This window comes from Ictidomys tridecemlineatus, chromosome 15 (genome assembly GCF_052094955.1).
Source record: "Ictidomys tridecemlineatus isolate mIctTri1 chromosome 15, mIctTri1.hap1, whole genome shotgun sequence".
In the NCBI taxonomy this organism is placed as follows: Eukaryota; Metazoa; Chordata; class Mammalia; order Rodentia; family Sciuridae; genus Ictidomys; species Ictidomys tridecemlineatus.
The window spans coordinates 19,235,218-19,250,755 of NC_135491.1; the positions used below are offsets into that span (position 1 = coordinate 19,235,218).

The 15,538-nt window shown below is 56.5% G+C and overlaps 1 protein-coding gene and 1 long non-coding RNA gene across 2 annotated transcripts; one reads left to right on the forward strand and one right to left on the reverse strand.

Annotated features, from left to right (window-relative positions):
* Positions 1–919: 919 nt before the first annotated feature.
* Positions 920–14,938, forward strand: Slc7a10 (solute carrier family 7 member 10). The gene is made up of 11 exons (XM_005330633.3): positions 920–1,201; positions 8,967–9,171; positions 10,932–11,083; positions 11,308–11,433; positions 11,503–11,656; positions 12,397–12,520; positions 12,605–12,708; positions 13,032–13,128; positions 13,351–13,500; positions 14,144–14,321; positions 14,576–14,938. Exons 1-11 carry the CDS (start codon positions 1,051–1,053, stop codon positions 14,707–14,709), a joined length of 1,575 nt encoding a protein of 524 aa, XP_005330690.1. The 5' UTR covers positions 920–1,050; the 3' UTR covers positions 14,710–14,938.
* On the reverse strand, positions 10,083–12,059 carry LOC120888165 (uncharacterized). The gene is made up of 2 exons (XR_005731671.2): positions 11,741–12,059; positions 10,083–10,472 (listed from the first exon to the last, which is right to left on the reverse strand). It is a non-coding gene; the product is annotated as an uncharacterized LOC120888165 (long non-coding RNA).
* Positions 14,939–15,538: the final 600 nt, after the last annotated feature.

The window sequence follows — 15,538 nt, forward strand, 5'->3', positions numbered from 1 at the left end:
CAGACCTTTTCCCGACCACAGCCACCTTTTCGGCGTCACCAGGGCCCTTCAAGTGGCCTGGCTACTGTGAGCAGGGCTGGTCCACGCCGGGCCTGCCCCAGAGTTACAGTCCGCCGAGTCCTCATTCTGACCTGTGACCAGGAGTGTGCCATGGTCGATGGGGACCTAAAGCCAGATGCAGGCCAGAGCCAGGGGGTGGGGGCGCTCTCCGAAATTCCCACGAGGCCTTGGGTCACTCCCTGGATTAGGGTTGGGGATTCCGAAGCCTTCGCCTTAATCCTGTCTCCCAGGCCTTTGATCAGGACCCCACTCCAGAATCTCATGACCCCGCTCCCCCAACCCAGAAGAGTTACGGGGTGCAGCCGCCACCCCTACCACAGTCTCAACACCTGGAGGCCAAGAAGGCATGAGAAAGGGTGTGTGTCTGGGCCCTTTCTCAAGTGTGTCACTTGGCCCATTGTGGGTACCTGTCTCCGGACCTCAGCTTTCACTTGTAGAATGGACACATACATATGCGCAGGAGCGCGCGCGCGCGAGCGCACACACACACACTAATTGGGGGCGTGTCTGAATAGGGAGTACGGAGCGCTGGCATGCAGTGGGTTCCCAATAATACAGACAGCTGTCACTGTAGCCTTTCCTCAGCCTCCTGAGGGCAGGAATGGTTTTGATTTTGAGCTCTTCTTCCCCACCCCACACAACCACTGGATGCAACTGAGGCGACGGGAGGGCTCCTCCTTTCACTCAACTGGGAAGTTCTCCCTAGGTCTATCTCAAGTTCTCTCCTTCCCAGACCAGGATGGGGGGGAGGGGAAGTTCCCTTTAAGGGCCATGGGGGAGGGGGCTGCCGGCCGGCCCTCCTTCCGCCCCTCCCTGGCCCCCCTCCGCCTGGGGGGACCAAAGTCCGGGCCCCGCGCCAGCGCATGCGCCCGCCTGTGGGCGCTGTCCCGGCTGCGAGGGCTGCGAGCGCACCGACAGACAGACCGACCGACGGACCGGCAGTCCGCCGGACAGACAGCGCAGGGTGCCGGGACGTGGCGGGACAGCGATATGACCGGCCACATACAACAGCCAAGTGGGCGCGGGAACCCCGGTCCTGCGCCCTCGCCTTCCCCCGGCCCGGGCCCCGGCCCTGGCGCCTCGGAGAGGGTAGCGCTCAAGAAGGAGATCGGACTGGTGAGCGCCTGTACCATCATCGTCGGTGAGCAGGGCCCGAGGCGGGGGGTGCCCTGGACTGCAGGGCCAAGGCTGAGGGGGCATGCAAGCAGTTCCAAACCAGGGGCACCCCATCTCCTGGTGTTCTTACGGGTCTGGTTCACAGGGACCACCGGAAAGCAGAGGCTGGGAGCACCTGCGGGCCTGGAGCGCATAAAGCCCTGCACTGAGGTTCAGAGATTTTTGCTCCCACCTCCTTGACCGCCCTGAAAATTTGCAGCTCAGGAAGTTGTGGGTCCCCTCCACCGCTGGAACCCTCCTTCAGCCTTTACCTCCCAATCCGTCTTCGACAAGGCCATTTGCTCTGTTTGCTCCACTATGAAATGGAAATGATGACTATAGTCTTGCCTCTAGTGCAGGAGCTGGGCAAGTTCTGGGTTATGGGTCAGCGTGAATCCCTACTGTTTGCTGGGTCCAGGTACCATGCAGAGTGAGTGATCTGATCTTGGAAAGCAGGCAGAATTGCAGGTAGGCTGGACAGGTAGAGCCTGCACAGAGGAAAAATAGGTTCAGAGCATGTAAATTACTACCAGGTTTGGCAGCTGGAACCAGGGGAAGGAAGTGGAATAGCCCATGGCTGAGGATAGTAGTGGGCAGACCAACCCTGCAGAAGGGCCACCTGCTCCCTGGCTGGGATCTCAATGCACACCCCATGGCCTGGCCTGCTGGACCCCAGCTTTCACGTGTGTATGGATCTGTGTGACCCCAGTGCCCTGTCCGCTTCCACATAGGGGCTTCTGGGTAGGCAGGGTGGTGGAATTTTCTCCTTCTGTCTCAAGATGTGAATACTTACTTCTGGGAACCAGGCTAACTCAGCCCAAGTGTCTCTGAGCCCTCCTGAGGGACATTTTCTGTTCCCTGCACCCAGAAGATATAGGCTTGGGGGATGAATTCCTGGGGCCTTACCCCCTGTGACTGGTCCCCAGTCAGTGGGAGCTGCTTTGTTCACCAATACCCTTCTACCCTCAGATTCCTGGAGATGGAAGAAGTTTGAGGGGCTCAGCGGGGCAGAACTAGTGTCTTCACCTCCTCTGCTCTGCCCCCATATTAGAAGCTCCAGGGCCACAGTTTCAGTCTGACTCTTGGCCATGCCCTGCCTTCACATTGAGAGTTGCCCCTGAACACAGTCCCAGGCAGGTAGCTCCACTGTCTCTCCTGCTTCTTCTAGAATCCTATCTCCCAGGAGCTGGCCCTGACCTGGCCCTGGGAGCTTCCTGGCCTAGGTGCCTCTGACTATCTGCTAGAAAGAAGGGCTGGTTCTGGGAACTGGGTCAGAGTACTTGTTAGAGCTTTGCTCCAGCCCATGCCTTCTCTGTTCTCTAGGAAGGGAAAACTGAGATGGGCACTAAGGGTCCCATCTCTCCCCATTCACTGCTCCAGGGCCCACCTACCCCACTCAGCCTCCCATCCTGGGTGGGCCCATTTTCTCTGCGTCACTAACCTGGGAAGTCTAGTCAAAGTCAAAAGTCTGCAAAATATCATATTTTATAGCATTCCACACCTTCAGAACTTATATCCTGCTTTATAATCTATCCTTGTTTATTATTGGTTGCTTAACTGATTTCCCAAACTTCCGAAGTTCATCCCAGGAGATCCTGTAATTCACTCCTTTATTATATTCTCTGTCCCATCCCAGGCTGAAGAGTAAGAATTTCAGGAATGAGGAGATATGGAAGAACTGGCTCTAGGCAGCAGTGAGACTCCACCTGAAATACGTTTAGCTGGTTAAAAACAAAGCTTGTGGGGGGTCTAATCCTAACCAGGGTAAATCAAGCCAGCTGGGCAGGACTGTGCAGGACAGCATAATCACATCCAACCACTGTTCAGAGAATCACTTCTTTTTTACATTATAAAGACTCGTTCTTCCTTTCCTCCTTTAAGTCTCATGCCCACCTTGCAAGATGGAAATTTTTGTACCCATTATACAAATGTAGAAACTGAGGTTGGAAGTTAAGTGACATTGCTCCAAGTTGTGGGCTCAAGATTTGGAACCAGATCCGGATTCAACCCTCTGTTCAGTGCCCTTCACACCGAGCTGAGCAAAGTTGGGGCTAGACTCAGAGCCCTTGATGGGGAAGGCTTGGGCTTGAGCTGCAGGCTCATCCAACAAAGGTAGATTGAGCTCTCCACTCCATTATGGAGATACAAATAGATGGGGAGGGACGCTGGGTCTCTCTGGCAGCGGTACATAGAGGGCCTCTCATCTTGACTTAGGGACTTCAGCCATCTGCCTCACGTGATCCATAACCAAAGAAGAGATGTGCCTAGACCCAGCAGAGGGGTCACCCTGGGTCTGCTGACCAGGTTCTTCCTCCACTCTGTTCCTGGGACTTGGATGTTCAGTTCATGTAGGTGTTTGGGGATCAGGCTCAAGTATATTCAGGGACTCAGGAAGTAACTTAACAAACTTCATCTTCCCAGGAGCCAATCCCAGTTCCTCCAGTCTCTGTCAGGTCCTGGTACATGGTCTCTAGGGCTGGAATTTAGCTGGGCTGCTCAGAGAGGATGGGCCTCTGCAGAACCCCAGCCCCTCCTCACTAGGAGCCAGAAGAGACGTAAAACTACATAGGAGTCTATCCACGTGTCACCAACGCCCCATTTACAGATGAGGAAACTGAGGACCCCAGGCTGCAACCTGCCCAGGGTCACATGTCCTTGAGGCATGCTGGGACACTTTTGGAGGACAGGATGATCCAACTACAAGGATGGGGACCTGCCAACCCTTGATACATTCGTTCATCTATCCCGTAGCGCTGGGCACCACCTAAGAGGGGAAAAGGCAGAGGAGGAATTCCTCTCCTCCTAGAGCAGACATACCAACAGCAACAAACCCGCAAGCCAAACGTGTGGCCAAGGGGTCATGAGAAGCACTGAGACCAGACAACTAAGCCGGGAGGACGACCTGAAGTGCTGGGAGGGGGGGTGGAAGAGTGGAGATGAGTGAGGAGGTGGGTAGGGTTTGTGTGAGGCTTCGCAAAGAGTCATAGGAGTTTGCCTTTTTCTCCTTAGGAGGCGGGAGCCCTGGAAGGGTTTGGAAGAAGAGGAGTGGGATGACTTACTGCACTCCCTATGGAGGAGATCCTGTGAGGACAGGAAGGCCAGGCAGGAAGCCACTTGAGTCACCTGGACAAGGGGCAGTGGTGGCTCAGAGCAGGGTGGCAGCTGTGGAGGGGCTGAGTGTGGGGTGTGGAAGAAAGAGAAAGGTCAGGGATGACACAAGGTCAGGGTCTGAGCAGTTGGGAGGATGGTTTGTGATTGATTGATTGATCAGGGAAGATGAGGAGAAGAGCAGGTTCAGGGAAAAGGGACACAAAAGTCAGGAAATGCTGTTTTGAACATGTCGAGTGCCAGATGCCTATTTGTTTGGTACACAGGCTGAGTTTGGTAAAACGGTGCATGGTAGGGATATGAATTTGGGACTTGCCAACAGAAGCCAGGGGGCTGGATGAGATCACCAAGGGAATGATCAAGGCCACTCAGTGTTTAGAAGTCAGACAAGAAAAGGGACCAACAAGAAAGAGCTACCAGCCCAGGTACAAGGATCAGGAGGTGGAGTAAAAAGAGGGTGATCACTCCGTCACAGGCCACTGAGGAGTCAAGTAAGATGTGGGCTAGGGCTTGACTGATGGATTCGGCAGTGTGGAGCTCACTGGGGACCAGGACAAGACTCAGCCTGGAGGTGGGGCACAGGCAAGATTTCCTAAGCCAGGCAGGATGCACTGATGTAGGCAGAGGCTCTATGCTCTGCTCATCCCTTCTCTCCACAGGAAAATGGGTTAGGCTGGAGGTGCCTGCCAGTAAATGAGTGATTCTAGTCACGTCCTAGATGTCCCCACTCACTGCCTTGAGGTACTACCAGGACCTCAGTGGGAGCATCTGTCATTCCAGGGAGGTACCTGACACATGCTTACTGTGAGGACACAAGGACATTTGTGTACTTGGGGGACATGCTTCACCCAGGTCTCAGTAGGGTTCTGGCTGCTCACGCCAGGGTGTTGGGAGTCCATGGGACTCAGGTCTCCCAGGGAAAGGCTAAGTGTCTTGGGTGGGGTCTCCAAGGTGGATGACAGAGCGGGATCCATAAGCCATCTCCATGGTCTTTCATGCCAGCCCTTCCTGGCCATTCTCCTGGCACTATGACAGTGGAACAGGGTTCAGGTTCTAGAGCCAATGGAAGCATCCTGTGGGTAGTGTTGAGGGCTGCCCAAGAGTGGGATGTTCCTCCTTGAGCAGAGTGTTTCCTTGGGCCCAATACAGATGTGCAAGGTGCATCCTCTCTGCCAAAGTCAGGGTCAGACTAGCTCCCTGCTGTCCGCTAGTCCAGTGGCCCCACCTGGAAATTGGGGAAACTGAGTCTCAGAAGGGAAGTACTGATCTGAGGTCACGTGGCTGACTCCTCCATGTTTCCAGGGATACGGTTGCAGCCAGTGTCCTGTCCTGGCTTGACTTCCCCACCCCTCCCCAAATCCGACTGTATATTCCCACAACACACACCCCACGGGCAGGTGGCTCCTTCTACCAACCAGACCTCCATGGCCCACTCCTGCGACCTCCGCAGTCTGTTGCTGCCTCTCAGAAATAGGTCAGCACGCACAGCAGCACCCGCAGGGAACAATGGCCCTTTCTTCATTCCTCCAAGGAGCCGGGTAAGCCCCATCAGGCCAAACATCTTAATGTGATAAAAACCACCCAGGAAAGGCTCAAGGAAGAAGGGCGGGAGGAGGAGACCCAAGGGAGGCCTGCTAGCCGGGGAAACCTGCATCTGACCCTTGCCTGGCCTAGCAGCCTGCTGGGAGGACCTACAGGGACCAGGTGTCCCATTGGGTAGAGAGGAACAGGGAGGCCTCAGGACCAGCATCCCTCTGCTTGTCGATCAGATACCCAACAAGATGCTCAGCAGTATCTCTTGGCCCATCTGACTTCCTCTTAGGCCAAGTTCCTGCTTCTCTTTTTCCTGAAGAGTAGGATTCCTCAAGGGCTGGACTTGTCCACTGCTGTTGCCCTCATCAGGCAGATCTGCTGGGCTTGAACACAGGGTCTGAGGAAGGAGATCTGAGCTCATCACCAACACCAGGAGGAGCTCGGCAGGCCCCTGGGTGACAGTCCATGCGGCTTCAGCAGTTCCTCCTCTATTTGAGCACCCGAGGGCTCCCAGCCCTGTCCTCAGCATCCTCCTTCCTCCTGATCCTCTGCCACTCATCAAGCCCACCCTGAGCATGAACCTTCAGGCCCACAGGGAGAGGCCCTTGAGGACCTCAGAGACACTGGTTTGCTCAGATGGTCCTTTGAGCCACAGAGGAAGAAGTCCTGAATGGTAGCCCGAGGCCACATGTCCAAAACAATAGTGGTCCTCCCTGCCACCACCGCTACCCACCCCCAGAAACCAGCATCTGAGTCCCAGCCACTTGGCACCTGAATAATGCTCTGCCTTTTTCAGACCCCAGCTCCGGAAGGTGAGGTACAAGGTGTGGCTCCCCCAAGTATGAGGTCTGTGAGGCTCAGCCAGGCTCAGCTGTGTACAGGGGTGGGGTCTCCACGGGGTGGGTGGCTCAGGGCCCTGGATGCCCCCAGCTCCAACATCCCCGGCTCCTTTCGAGGCCACCCAGCCCCCGCTGGCTTCCAACCTCACTGGCTTTTGGCAAATCCTGCTCCGCCAGGTCCTGAGAACTGCTGCCGGATGGAGCCAACTCAAAGGCCCTTTGGAAAACCCACAGCCCACCCAGGCCCAGGGCCCATCGCGGTGGGTGCAGGAGGTGGCCCCTCTCCCCTGCCCCCCAGAAGCAGATCAAGGGCGAAGCTTACCTCTGGGGCTTGAGGCACAGGAATTATTTCGTCCTTATCTGGATGTATTTAGGGCTCCTGGGATGTGACCAGAAAACCAAATGGGGCTCTCGTGGCCGTCCAGACTAGAAATCTGTGTCGACTGGGGACGGGGGTGAGGGGTAGCACCGTGGACAAGGAGTGAATGCAGATTGGAGGCCACAGCTGTGTCCTCGTCCAGCCCCGCCTATGGGTTTGGCAGGTGGAGCGGGCGGATTCAGCCTTGATGGATGTGTGACCCCCTCCCTGGGCCCCACCAGGTGGGAGTGATCCTTGTCCAGGGGCGCTGAGCCCCAGGTCTCACCAGGGCTGTTTTTGTCCATGTGGCCTGTGGGTCTGGGGCTCTTTCCTCTTGGGCAGACCCGAGTGCAGATCTCTAGTGAAGCCACCTGATTCATTTGCAGGATGGTGAGATCCACGTGAGCAGCCAGAGCCCTACTCCTTTCTAGTTGACAGGGAGCTCAGGGCTGAACAGAGGCTGAGTCTCACTCACCCTGGGAGTCTGCTGTGCAGGCCACAGCTCATCTCTGAACATTCCCCACTGTTTCGGGAAGCAGAGGGCCACATCTCGTTTCCACTCCCAGACATCTGGAGGCCACCGGAGCAGCCCCCTCTGCCCACATCCTTCGAAGACCCAGAAGGATGAGTCTTTGGCCCCAGCACAGGGCAGGCCTTCCAGAACTGTGGCAGATTCCATTTGCATGGGATCTCAGGAGCCTGCAACTCCTTCACTCCTCCTCAGAGACCCCCAGTGGGAGGGCTGAGTGGGGCCTGGTGCCCTCACTTCACAGACAAGGAAATTAGTCCTTCATGTCCAGGTCTGGATGCCACTCTGGGCATCGGGCTGTGTAGTCACCCATCAGTTTACTGAGCACATGCCTTCTGAGCACCTGCAGGGCGTGGGGCCGTGGGGTGATAAGGCAAGGCAGAGTGGGTGACTGCTGAGGAGGGAGGAGCTACGCACAGGACCACACAGGGGCACGAGACACATCTGGCAACAGCTGTAAATGAGCTGGGGGCCTCGCATGGTGTGCCTCCCTAAGCCCTCATAACAACCCTGTTTTACAGGTAGGACCAAGGAGGTCAGCAGGAGGACCTTCCCACCTGAGCAGGGAGCAGGCCCGGGCCTTCCGAGCCCAGCTGGGTTTCACATTGTGTAATCGGGGGCAGACCCAAGGGGAATGGCAGGCATTCTGTGTACAGACCCCAGACTGGGCTGCCATGGCCTGACCCACCCCTGCCCTGACAACTCCCAGCCCTGAAAATGCACCAGTTGCTCTGCATCACTCCACTGGCCCTTGCCCAGAACTGGAAACAGGTGAACAGATCCAAGAAACCAGGTCTCTTCAGAGTCTACGTCCACAGCCTGGGTTCGAGGTCAAGGAGGGGCTCCCTGGTAGGGAAAAGGGAAATAGAAGCTACAGAAACCTAGAGTGAGGCTGTGAGGTGGGCAGAGGACCCCGCACCTGGTTCAGGCAAGGAGGGCTCTATGCAGCAGGTTGAAAGGAGGACAGATGGCCGGAGGCTGACATGACAAGACTGGGGACCTGAGCTAGAGGGGGTCCGTGTGGAGATGCACAGGAGTGGCCACCCTGTCGTGGTTCGGGTGTTGGGCCCCTCCCTTTGCTGACTCCCTCTCCTGCAGGAGTAGGAGAGTGGACAGAGGAACTCAGGACCTGTCTCTGGCTGGCTGGACAAGGTGCCATTTCCCATGCCAGGGACTGAGCAGGAGGCTGATGCTGAACCCCGAATGGGCCTTGCTGGGTTCGAGGGGCCCAGTGGCATCCACAGGTCTCCAGCACCCCCCACCCCACTCCTCCTCCAGGAAGCACCCAGGCTTCCTTCCTCAATGCAGTATCCGGACTCCCACAGAGAAGGCTGGGCTGCTAAAGGGGGTCCCAGGTCTGATGCCCCCCATCTCTCCCCCACAGGGAACATCATTGGCTCTGGCATCTTCATCTCACCCAAGGGTGTCCTTGAGCACTCAGGCTCCGTGGGTCTGGCCCTCTTCGTCTGGGTCCTGGGTGGGGGCGTGACAGCTCTGGGCTCTCTCTGCTATGCAGAGCTGGGAGTTGCCATCCCCAAGTCCGGCGGGGACTACGCCTACGTCACGGAGATCTTCGGGGGCCTGGCTGGGTGAGTGTGGGGCTCTGGTGGGGTCGGGGACAGTTTCTCTGAAATAGGACGGCTCTCGAACCCTGGGCCTCAGTCTCCTCTTCTACTTCCCATATTACAGGAAAGTGGATGGAAAGAAGGGGCGAGGGTGTCTGGTAGCCTTCTGAGGCCAAGGTGGGTGGCACCTATGCTTGCCCCACTCTGTGGGTGTCTGCTGACCCCTTGACCTCTCTGTGTCTCCGTTTAAATAGAGATTCCTCTAAGCCCCACTGCTTAGGAGGGAGGAACCCCTTCCTATCTGAAACCTTTAGACAATGCTGGTACCCAGGCCAGGAAGGCTTTGATTTTAGTAAATCCATCTGCTCCGTGAGGAGAGGGAGGAGCATGATATCCTCCTCCTCCCAGACCCTGCCACGGGTCCCCCTCACACAGCTTCCTGACATTCTTTATTCATCCATGAACATTTGCTGAGCACCTGCTTTGAGTTAAGGGCTGGGGATGCTGCAATAAAAAGTTCTGTTCCTCTCCTCAAATTGCTCACAAAGCAGAGACGAACAGCCCCTCGAATGTGACATGACCCAGAGGACCCTTGCTTCGAAGGTGCGGGCAAGAGGCAGCAGCCACCGAACAGAGAACAGGGTGCATGTCCCCCAGGGAAGGGTCCCAGGAGAATCCACATTTGCACCAAGCCTAGGAAGGCTAGAGTTTTTCTAGGCTTCCTGGCCTAGGAGGAGGGCATTTGGTGGGAGCAAGCACAGAGGGCATGGTGGCCTGGCCAGTGCAGACTGTCTGCTGTAGCTAGAGGTAAGATCAGGTCCCTGACAGGCACCAGGGCTTGAAGGAGATGGGGGCTTGGAGTTGTTGCAATTGTCCAGAGTCCTGCCAAGGATCTTCAAGGTAAAGGCAGAGACAAAAATAATTTAGAAGCCTAATTCAGGAGGACTGGTAAGATCAGGTGTATTCAGCAGGTTGATAACCATTGTCCCACTTGAGAGGCTTCATAGATGATGGTCCCAGGGATGGGGAGGGGAGATGAGTGTGGGGATTCTCAAGTTGCAGCGGTGTGTGTGGCATGTGCAGGGGGGTCAGGTCTTGGATGGAAGATCCGGAGCTCATAGGAAGGGTCCAGGCTGAAGTTACAAAGTTTGATTCCGAATGACTTGGGCCAGAAGTTCTGAACTTGGCAACTCTGCGTGAAACCCTGGCAGGGCATGCACACCCCTGTGGATGTGTCTGTGACTGTTCATCTTTCAGGGAGAAGGTTCTCAAAGGGCTGGGACTCAAAGAAATAGAAGAATCACTTTGTGGCCCTGGAGAGAACACTGAGAGAGAGAGAGAGAGAAAAGGGTCAGGACCCACAGTCACCCAGCATGGAGGAGAGTTTAGAGGGGACATCCAGCAAGGAAAGACTATCAAGCTAGAATGTCCCAGAAGCGGAGGAGGGAGGGCTGTGCAAAGAAAGGGTAGGAGAGCTTAGTGACCCAGGAGTTCTGGTATTCCTGATAAGGTACTCCCCCTCCTCAAGGGCAGACCAGGTCCTAGGATCTAGGACCTAGAACACAAAGGCAGACCTTCCCACGGGAGTAGGCAGAGACCCTGGGAACAGAGCCCCCAGCCCACCCTGCGCCCCCTGCAGAGGTGAGATTCTAATAAAAGAGACATAAATCATGATTCCCCACTATCAGCCCCCCGCCACACAGGCAGGGCCCCTTTCAGGGTCCACTTCCCACAGACCAAAGGTCCTGGAGATGCTGTGCCACCCTGGCCTTTGCTCCTTCCAGATTCCTGCTGCTCTGGAGTGCCGTCCTCATCATGTACCCCACCAGCCTGGCTGTCATCTCCATGACCTTCTCCAACTACGTGCTGCAACCTGTGTTCCCCAACTGCATCCCCCCAGCTACGGCCTCTCGTGTGCTCTCCATGGCCTGCCTGAGTGAGTGGCCCCCTGAGGAGCCTCTGTCCCCAGAGGCAGCTGACTGCCCCACACCCCATACTGCTCTCTGCTCTGGGTGCAGGGACAGACAGATGGGATCCCCCAGCTATCAGCTCCCTCCAGTGTCATCTTGAGAACCATGTTCTTGCATTCTGGCTGCTGCCTGGGCTGGACCTGCCTGTGGTCCACACTGAGCCACAGGTCCTCCCTGCTTCCCTCCCCAGTGCTCCTGACGTGGGTGAATGGCTCCAGTGTGCGCTGGGCCACACGCATCCAGGACATCTTCACGGGTGGGAAGCTGCTGGCCCTGTCCCTCATCATTGGCATTGGCTTTGTCCAGATCTTCCAAGGTAGGGCCAGGGTGTGGGTGTGGGCAGGGATGGGGGGACCATGCTGATCCCTGATGTCTGGACCCTCAGGACATTTCGAGGAACTGAGGCCCAGCAATGCCTTCACCTTCTGGATGACGCCCTCTGTGGGTCACCTGGCCCTGGCCTTTCTCCAGGGCTCCTTTGCCTTCAGCGGCTGGAACTTCCTCAACTATGTCACCGAGGAGCTGGTTGACCCTCGCAAGTGAGTGAGGCATCTGGCCAGCTAATGGGAGGGCGAGGTCCAGCTAATGGGAGAAGCAGCCTGTCTGCACAGATCCGCTGTTACCTGTGGCTCGGACTGGTCATCTGCTGCCCCGTAGGAACAGTCCTGGAAAGAAAGCCAGGACACTGTGTTCTAGCCTGGTCCCATTCTGTGTGGCTGTGGATGCATCAGAGCCCCTTGCTGGGCTTCAGAAAGACAGAGTATCATCGTCCTGCTTTAAATAGATCCAGTGATTTGCATTTGGCCCAAAATTATACATATGCACACAACATGGTGCCTACAAATGAAGCCAATGACTCTATTTGATACTCAGCCAGGGATCTTTGGGCGGAGACAAATAGAGAATCCCCCGGGGGGACCCTAGACCTGCAGACTGGGCTTTAGGGGAACTCACGGGATGGTCCAGGCAAATATTGGCTGTATTCAGTTTTCTCCTTATGTGCAAATGTTAGTGAGACCCCCACCCTCAGGACGGGACATGGCTTCCTCCTTCATCTGCTCTTTCTCCTCCCAACCTGTGGTCAGAGAGGAGTGGAAGGAAAGGTCGTCAGCAATGTCCTAAGTTACAGTGCTGTCCCCACTCCTGCCCCAACACCCCCAGTGGACCCAGGAGATGAGACTTAATGCTGCTCCTGTTGCTGGGTCCCTTGGCCCCCACCTGGGCCCCAGATGTCCCCCCACCAGGGACTGACACTGACTCCCTCCACTGACGCCTCCAGGAACCTACCTCGTGCCATCTTCATCTCTATCCCTCTGGTGACCTTCGTGTACACGTTCACCAACGTTGCCTACTTCACCGCCATGTCACCCCAAGAGCTGCTGTCTTCTAACGCAGTGGCTGTGGTGAGTGGGGGCACCTGCCTGATCCCCAGCCCTGCCCCACCCTACCCCAGCCTCATGTGCTGCCTCTCTTCTGTGCCCACGCAGACCTTCGGGGAGAAGCTGCTGGGCTACTTTGCATGGGTCATGCCCGTCTCCGTGGCTCTTTCCACTTTTGGAGGGATCAATGGCTACCTGTTCACCTCCTCCAGGTGACTAGGCTGGGGAGGGGGTTGTCATGGTGAGGCAAGGCAGGTGCCTTGATGTCTGTGAACCGTGCTAGGGACTACTGGAAAGGAAAGCTGAGATGGTGACCTGCCAGTAACAAATGTGTGATCCCCACCCTAAGGTAAAGCTAGCAGGAAAGAAGCAGGCTAGCTGAGGGTGAGAGCTGCCCAGTCAGGGCTGCTAGGATCTGAAGTGAGTCAGAGGTGACAGCTTGAGGGGGACATCAGAGCTGAGATCCGGGATCTAGCTGGTAGGAAAGTGCTGAGGCTGGGCTGACAGCCCCTACCTATTCTGTTCCCACCCCCAGGCTGTGCTTCTCTGGAGCCCGAGAGGGGCACTTGCCCAGCCTGCTAGCAATGATCCATGTCAGACGCTGTACCCCCATCCCTGCCCTCCTTGTCTGTGTAAGTTGGGGGACCCAGGCCAGGCAGCATGTGGAGCCAGGGCCACCCAGCAATGGGGGATTTCTGGACGATGCCAGGGATGGCCGTGGTGGACACCCCATGGAGAATGGGGATGGGGTGGGGATTCATGCCACCTCCGGGCCAGAGTGGGAGAGGCCAGGGCAACCGGGGAGGGCAGAAGGCAGGTGGGAGGCCAGCTGTCAGCCTCAGGTCCTCTCCCAGTGCGGGGCCACCGCGGTGATCATGCTTGTGGGAGACACGTACACACTCATCAACTACGTGTCCTTCATCAACTACCTCTGCTACGGCGTCACCATCCTGGGCCTGCTTGTTCTGCGCTGGAGGCGGCCAGCACTCCACAGGCCCATCAAGGTGAGGCCCAGGAGAGAAAAGGTAGGCCGATGTGCCAGAAACTGTCAGGGCCATCCTTTCGTCTGAGCTGGGCACCAGGGACAGGGCCAATGACCACAGTGACAGTGACTACACCTTTTGCAGAAGGCTGGGCTTTCTAAGCACTGATATATCTGCTCCTCCTAATGAGAGGGCTTTGAATACTCCAAGTCGACAGATAGGGAAAATGAGGCTAAGGGACCTACTTAAGGTCACACAGCATCCGCCATCCCATGTGAAAGCAAAAGACAGTAAACCAAGCTAAAAGTAAAAGCCCTCCATTTGCACACAAAGCAAACTGGCGAAGTGCTCAGTGCCTGAAATGTGAAACCCCCGCAAAATAGTTGGAACTCCAGCCAAGTGCAAGCAAAAGAAATCCACACACAACAGCTATGTTGAGGTCAGGGTGGCTGAAAGTGACCAAGGCTCAACAGTTTGGCCAACTGGTCAACCCATGTATTGGCTTCCAGCACAAGGGGCTGCTGGCCAGAGGGGGGACCTCTCAGGCCCCAGCTCCCAGGAAAGGAAGGAAAGCTTCAGACCTGGGGGGGGGGGTTGGGTGTAGGGCAGGAGAGCCACCGGGGATCTTGCACCATCTGCAGTAGTCTCGTCCGTCCTTCCGCAGGTGAACCTGCTGGTCCCGGTGGCGTACCTGGTATTCTGGGCATTCCTGCTGGTCTTCAGCTTCATCTCGGAGCCCATGGTCTGTGGGGTTGGCGTCATCATCATCCTCACAGGGGTGCCCATTTTCTTCCTGGGAGTGTTCTGGAGGAGGAAACCAAAGTGTGTACACAGACTCACAGGTGAGCCGGCGGCCTTGCTGAGTGTCCAGGGCTTGGAGAGGGACCCTCTTGGGATCCCGATCCAGAACAGGGTCTCCCAGATGCTCATCTGGTAGCAGAGGGTCCAGCCCCTTCCACATGTCTCCCCAAGATGTGGCCAAAGAGGGAGAAGCGCCCCGAAGACCCCTGCCCAGGGGAGGTGTCCAGAGGTGGGGTTACCCCTTGTCCCAAAGGATCAGATCCCAAGGTCCATCTGCCCCTCTGTCTGTCCTCAGAGTCCATGACACGCTGGGGCCAGGAGTTGTGTTTCGTGGTTTACCCCCAGTGCTCCCCCGAGGAGGAGGAGGAAAATGGCCCCTACCAGCCCTTCCCACTGCCGGCCACGGACAAGCCCTTAAAGACACAATGAGACATTGGTAGAGACTGAAGCAGCTGTTTCTGTTTACATGTTGTTTATTGAGGAGGTGTTTTTGCAAAATCTTTTTTTTTTTTTTTCCTGGAAAGAAGAGATATGACTCTTAGAGGCCTGTCGTAAGGAAGCCCAGACAAGGTGGACGGGGGGTTTCCTGCCTTAGCACTGCCCTGCTAGCTTTTTCTGAAAAGGCCTACAAATAAACAGGGCTGGTTGTTTGCTTGTGCTCAGGGGAGTCCCTGGTGGACCCTGATGGGGGCAGGTGGTGGCATACCTCCCCGGGGGGCACGCACATTGCTAGTTGGGTAGATGCCACGGCAGACCCTGGAGGAGATGCCACTGAGGAGGCTCTTAGTCTCTGAGGGTCTTGACGCTTGACTTAGGGCTGGCTCAGTGAAGCCCAGAACCAACCTGCCTAAGAGGGACAGTGAGAGAAAGCTGCTCCATCTGCCCCTTCCCTGGGTCACCCCAGGCCAACCTCAGGGAGCCCGGGGATTCCTGGCCAGGATCATCTTTCTTCTCATAAGTCACCAGAGTGAATGTTGGGACTTGAGTGCCCACAGCCTCACCCTGCTCTACAGGTGGGGAAACTGAGACCCTGAGACAGGACGGGATGGATTTGGCTACTATCCCCTTGGTGCCTCAGCTTCTGTCCCCTGAGAAAGCAGGATAGCCTGGAAACCTCAGGGCTTGCAAAAGGTCTCATGGCCCTCAACCTCATACCAACATTTCCAGCCCTGCCACAGTCCCCTGGAAGTTGACCCCTCGGTCAGATCACAAACGGCAAAGGGCACCAGCCTGGCCAGGCCCATGATGGCTTCATGGA

Coding starts and splice junctions, on each gene's coding strand:
- Slc7a10 (XM_005330633.3), top strand. CDS start 1,051: ATGACCGGCCACATACAACAGCCAAGTGGGCGCGGGAACCCCGGTCCT. Junction 1,202..8,966: donor CGCCTGTACCATCATCGTCG/GTGAGCAGGGCC, acceptor TCTCCCCCACAG/GGAACATCATTGGCTCTGGC. Junction 11,657..12,396: donor GAGCTGGTTGACCCTCGCAA/GTGAGTGAGGCA, acceptor TGACGCCTCCAG/GAACCTACCTCGTGCCATCT.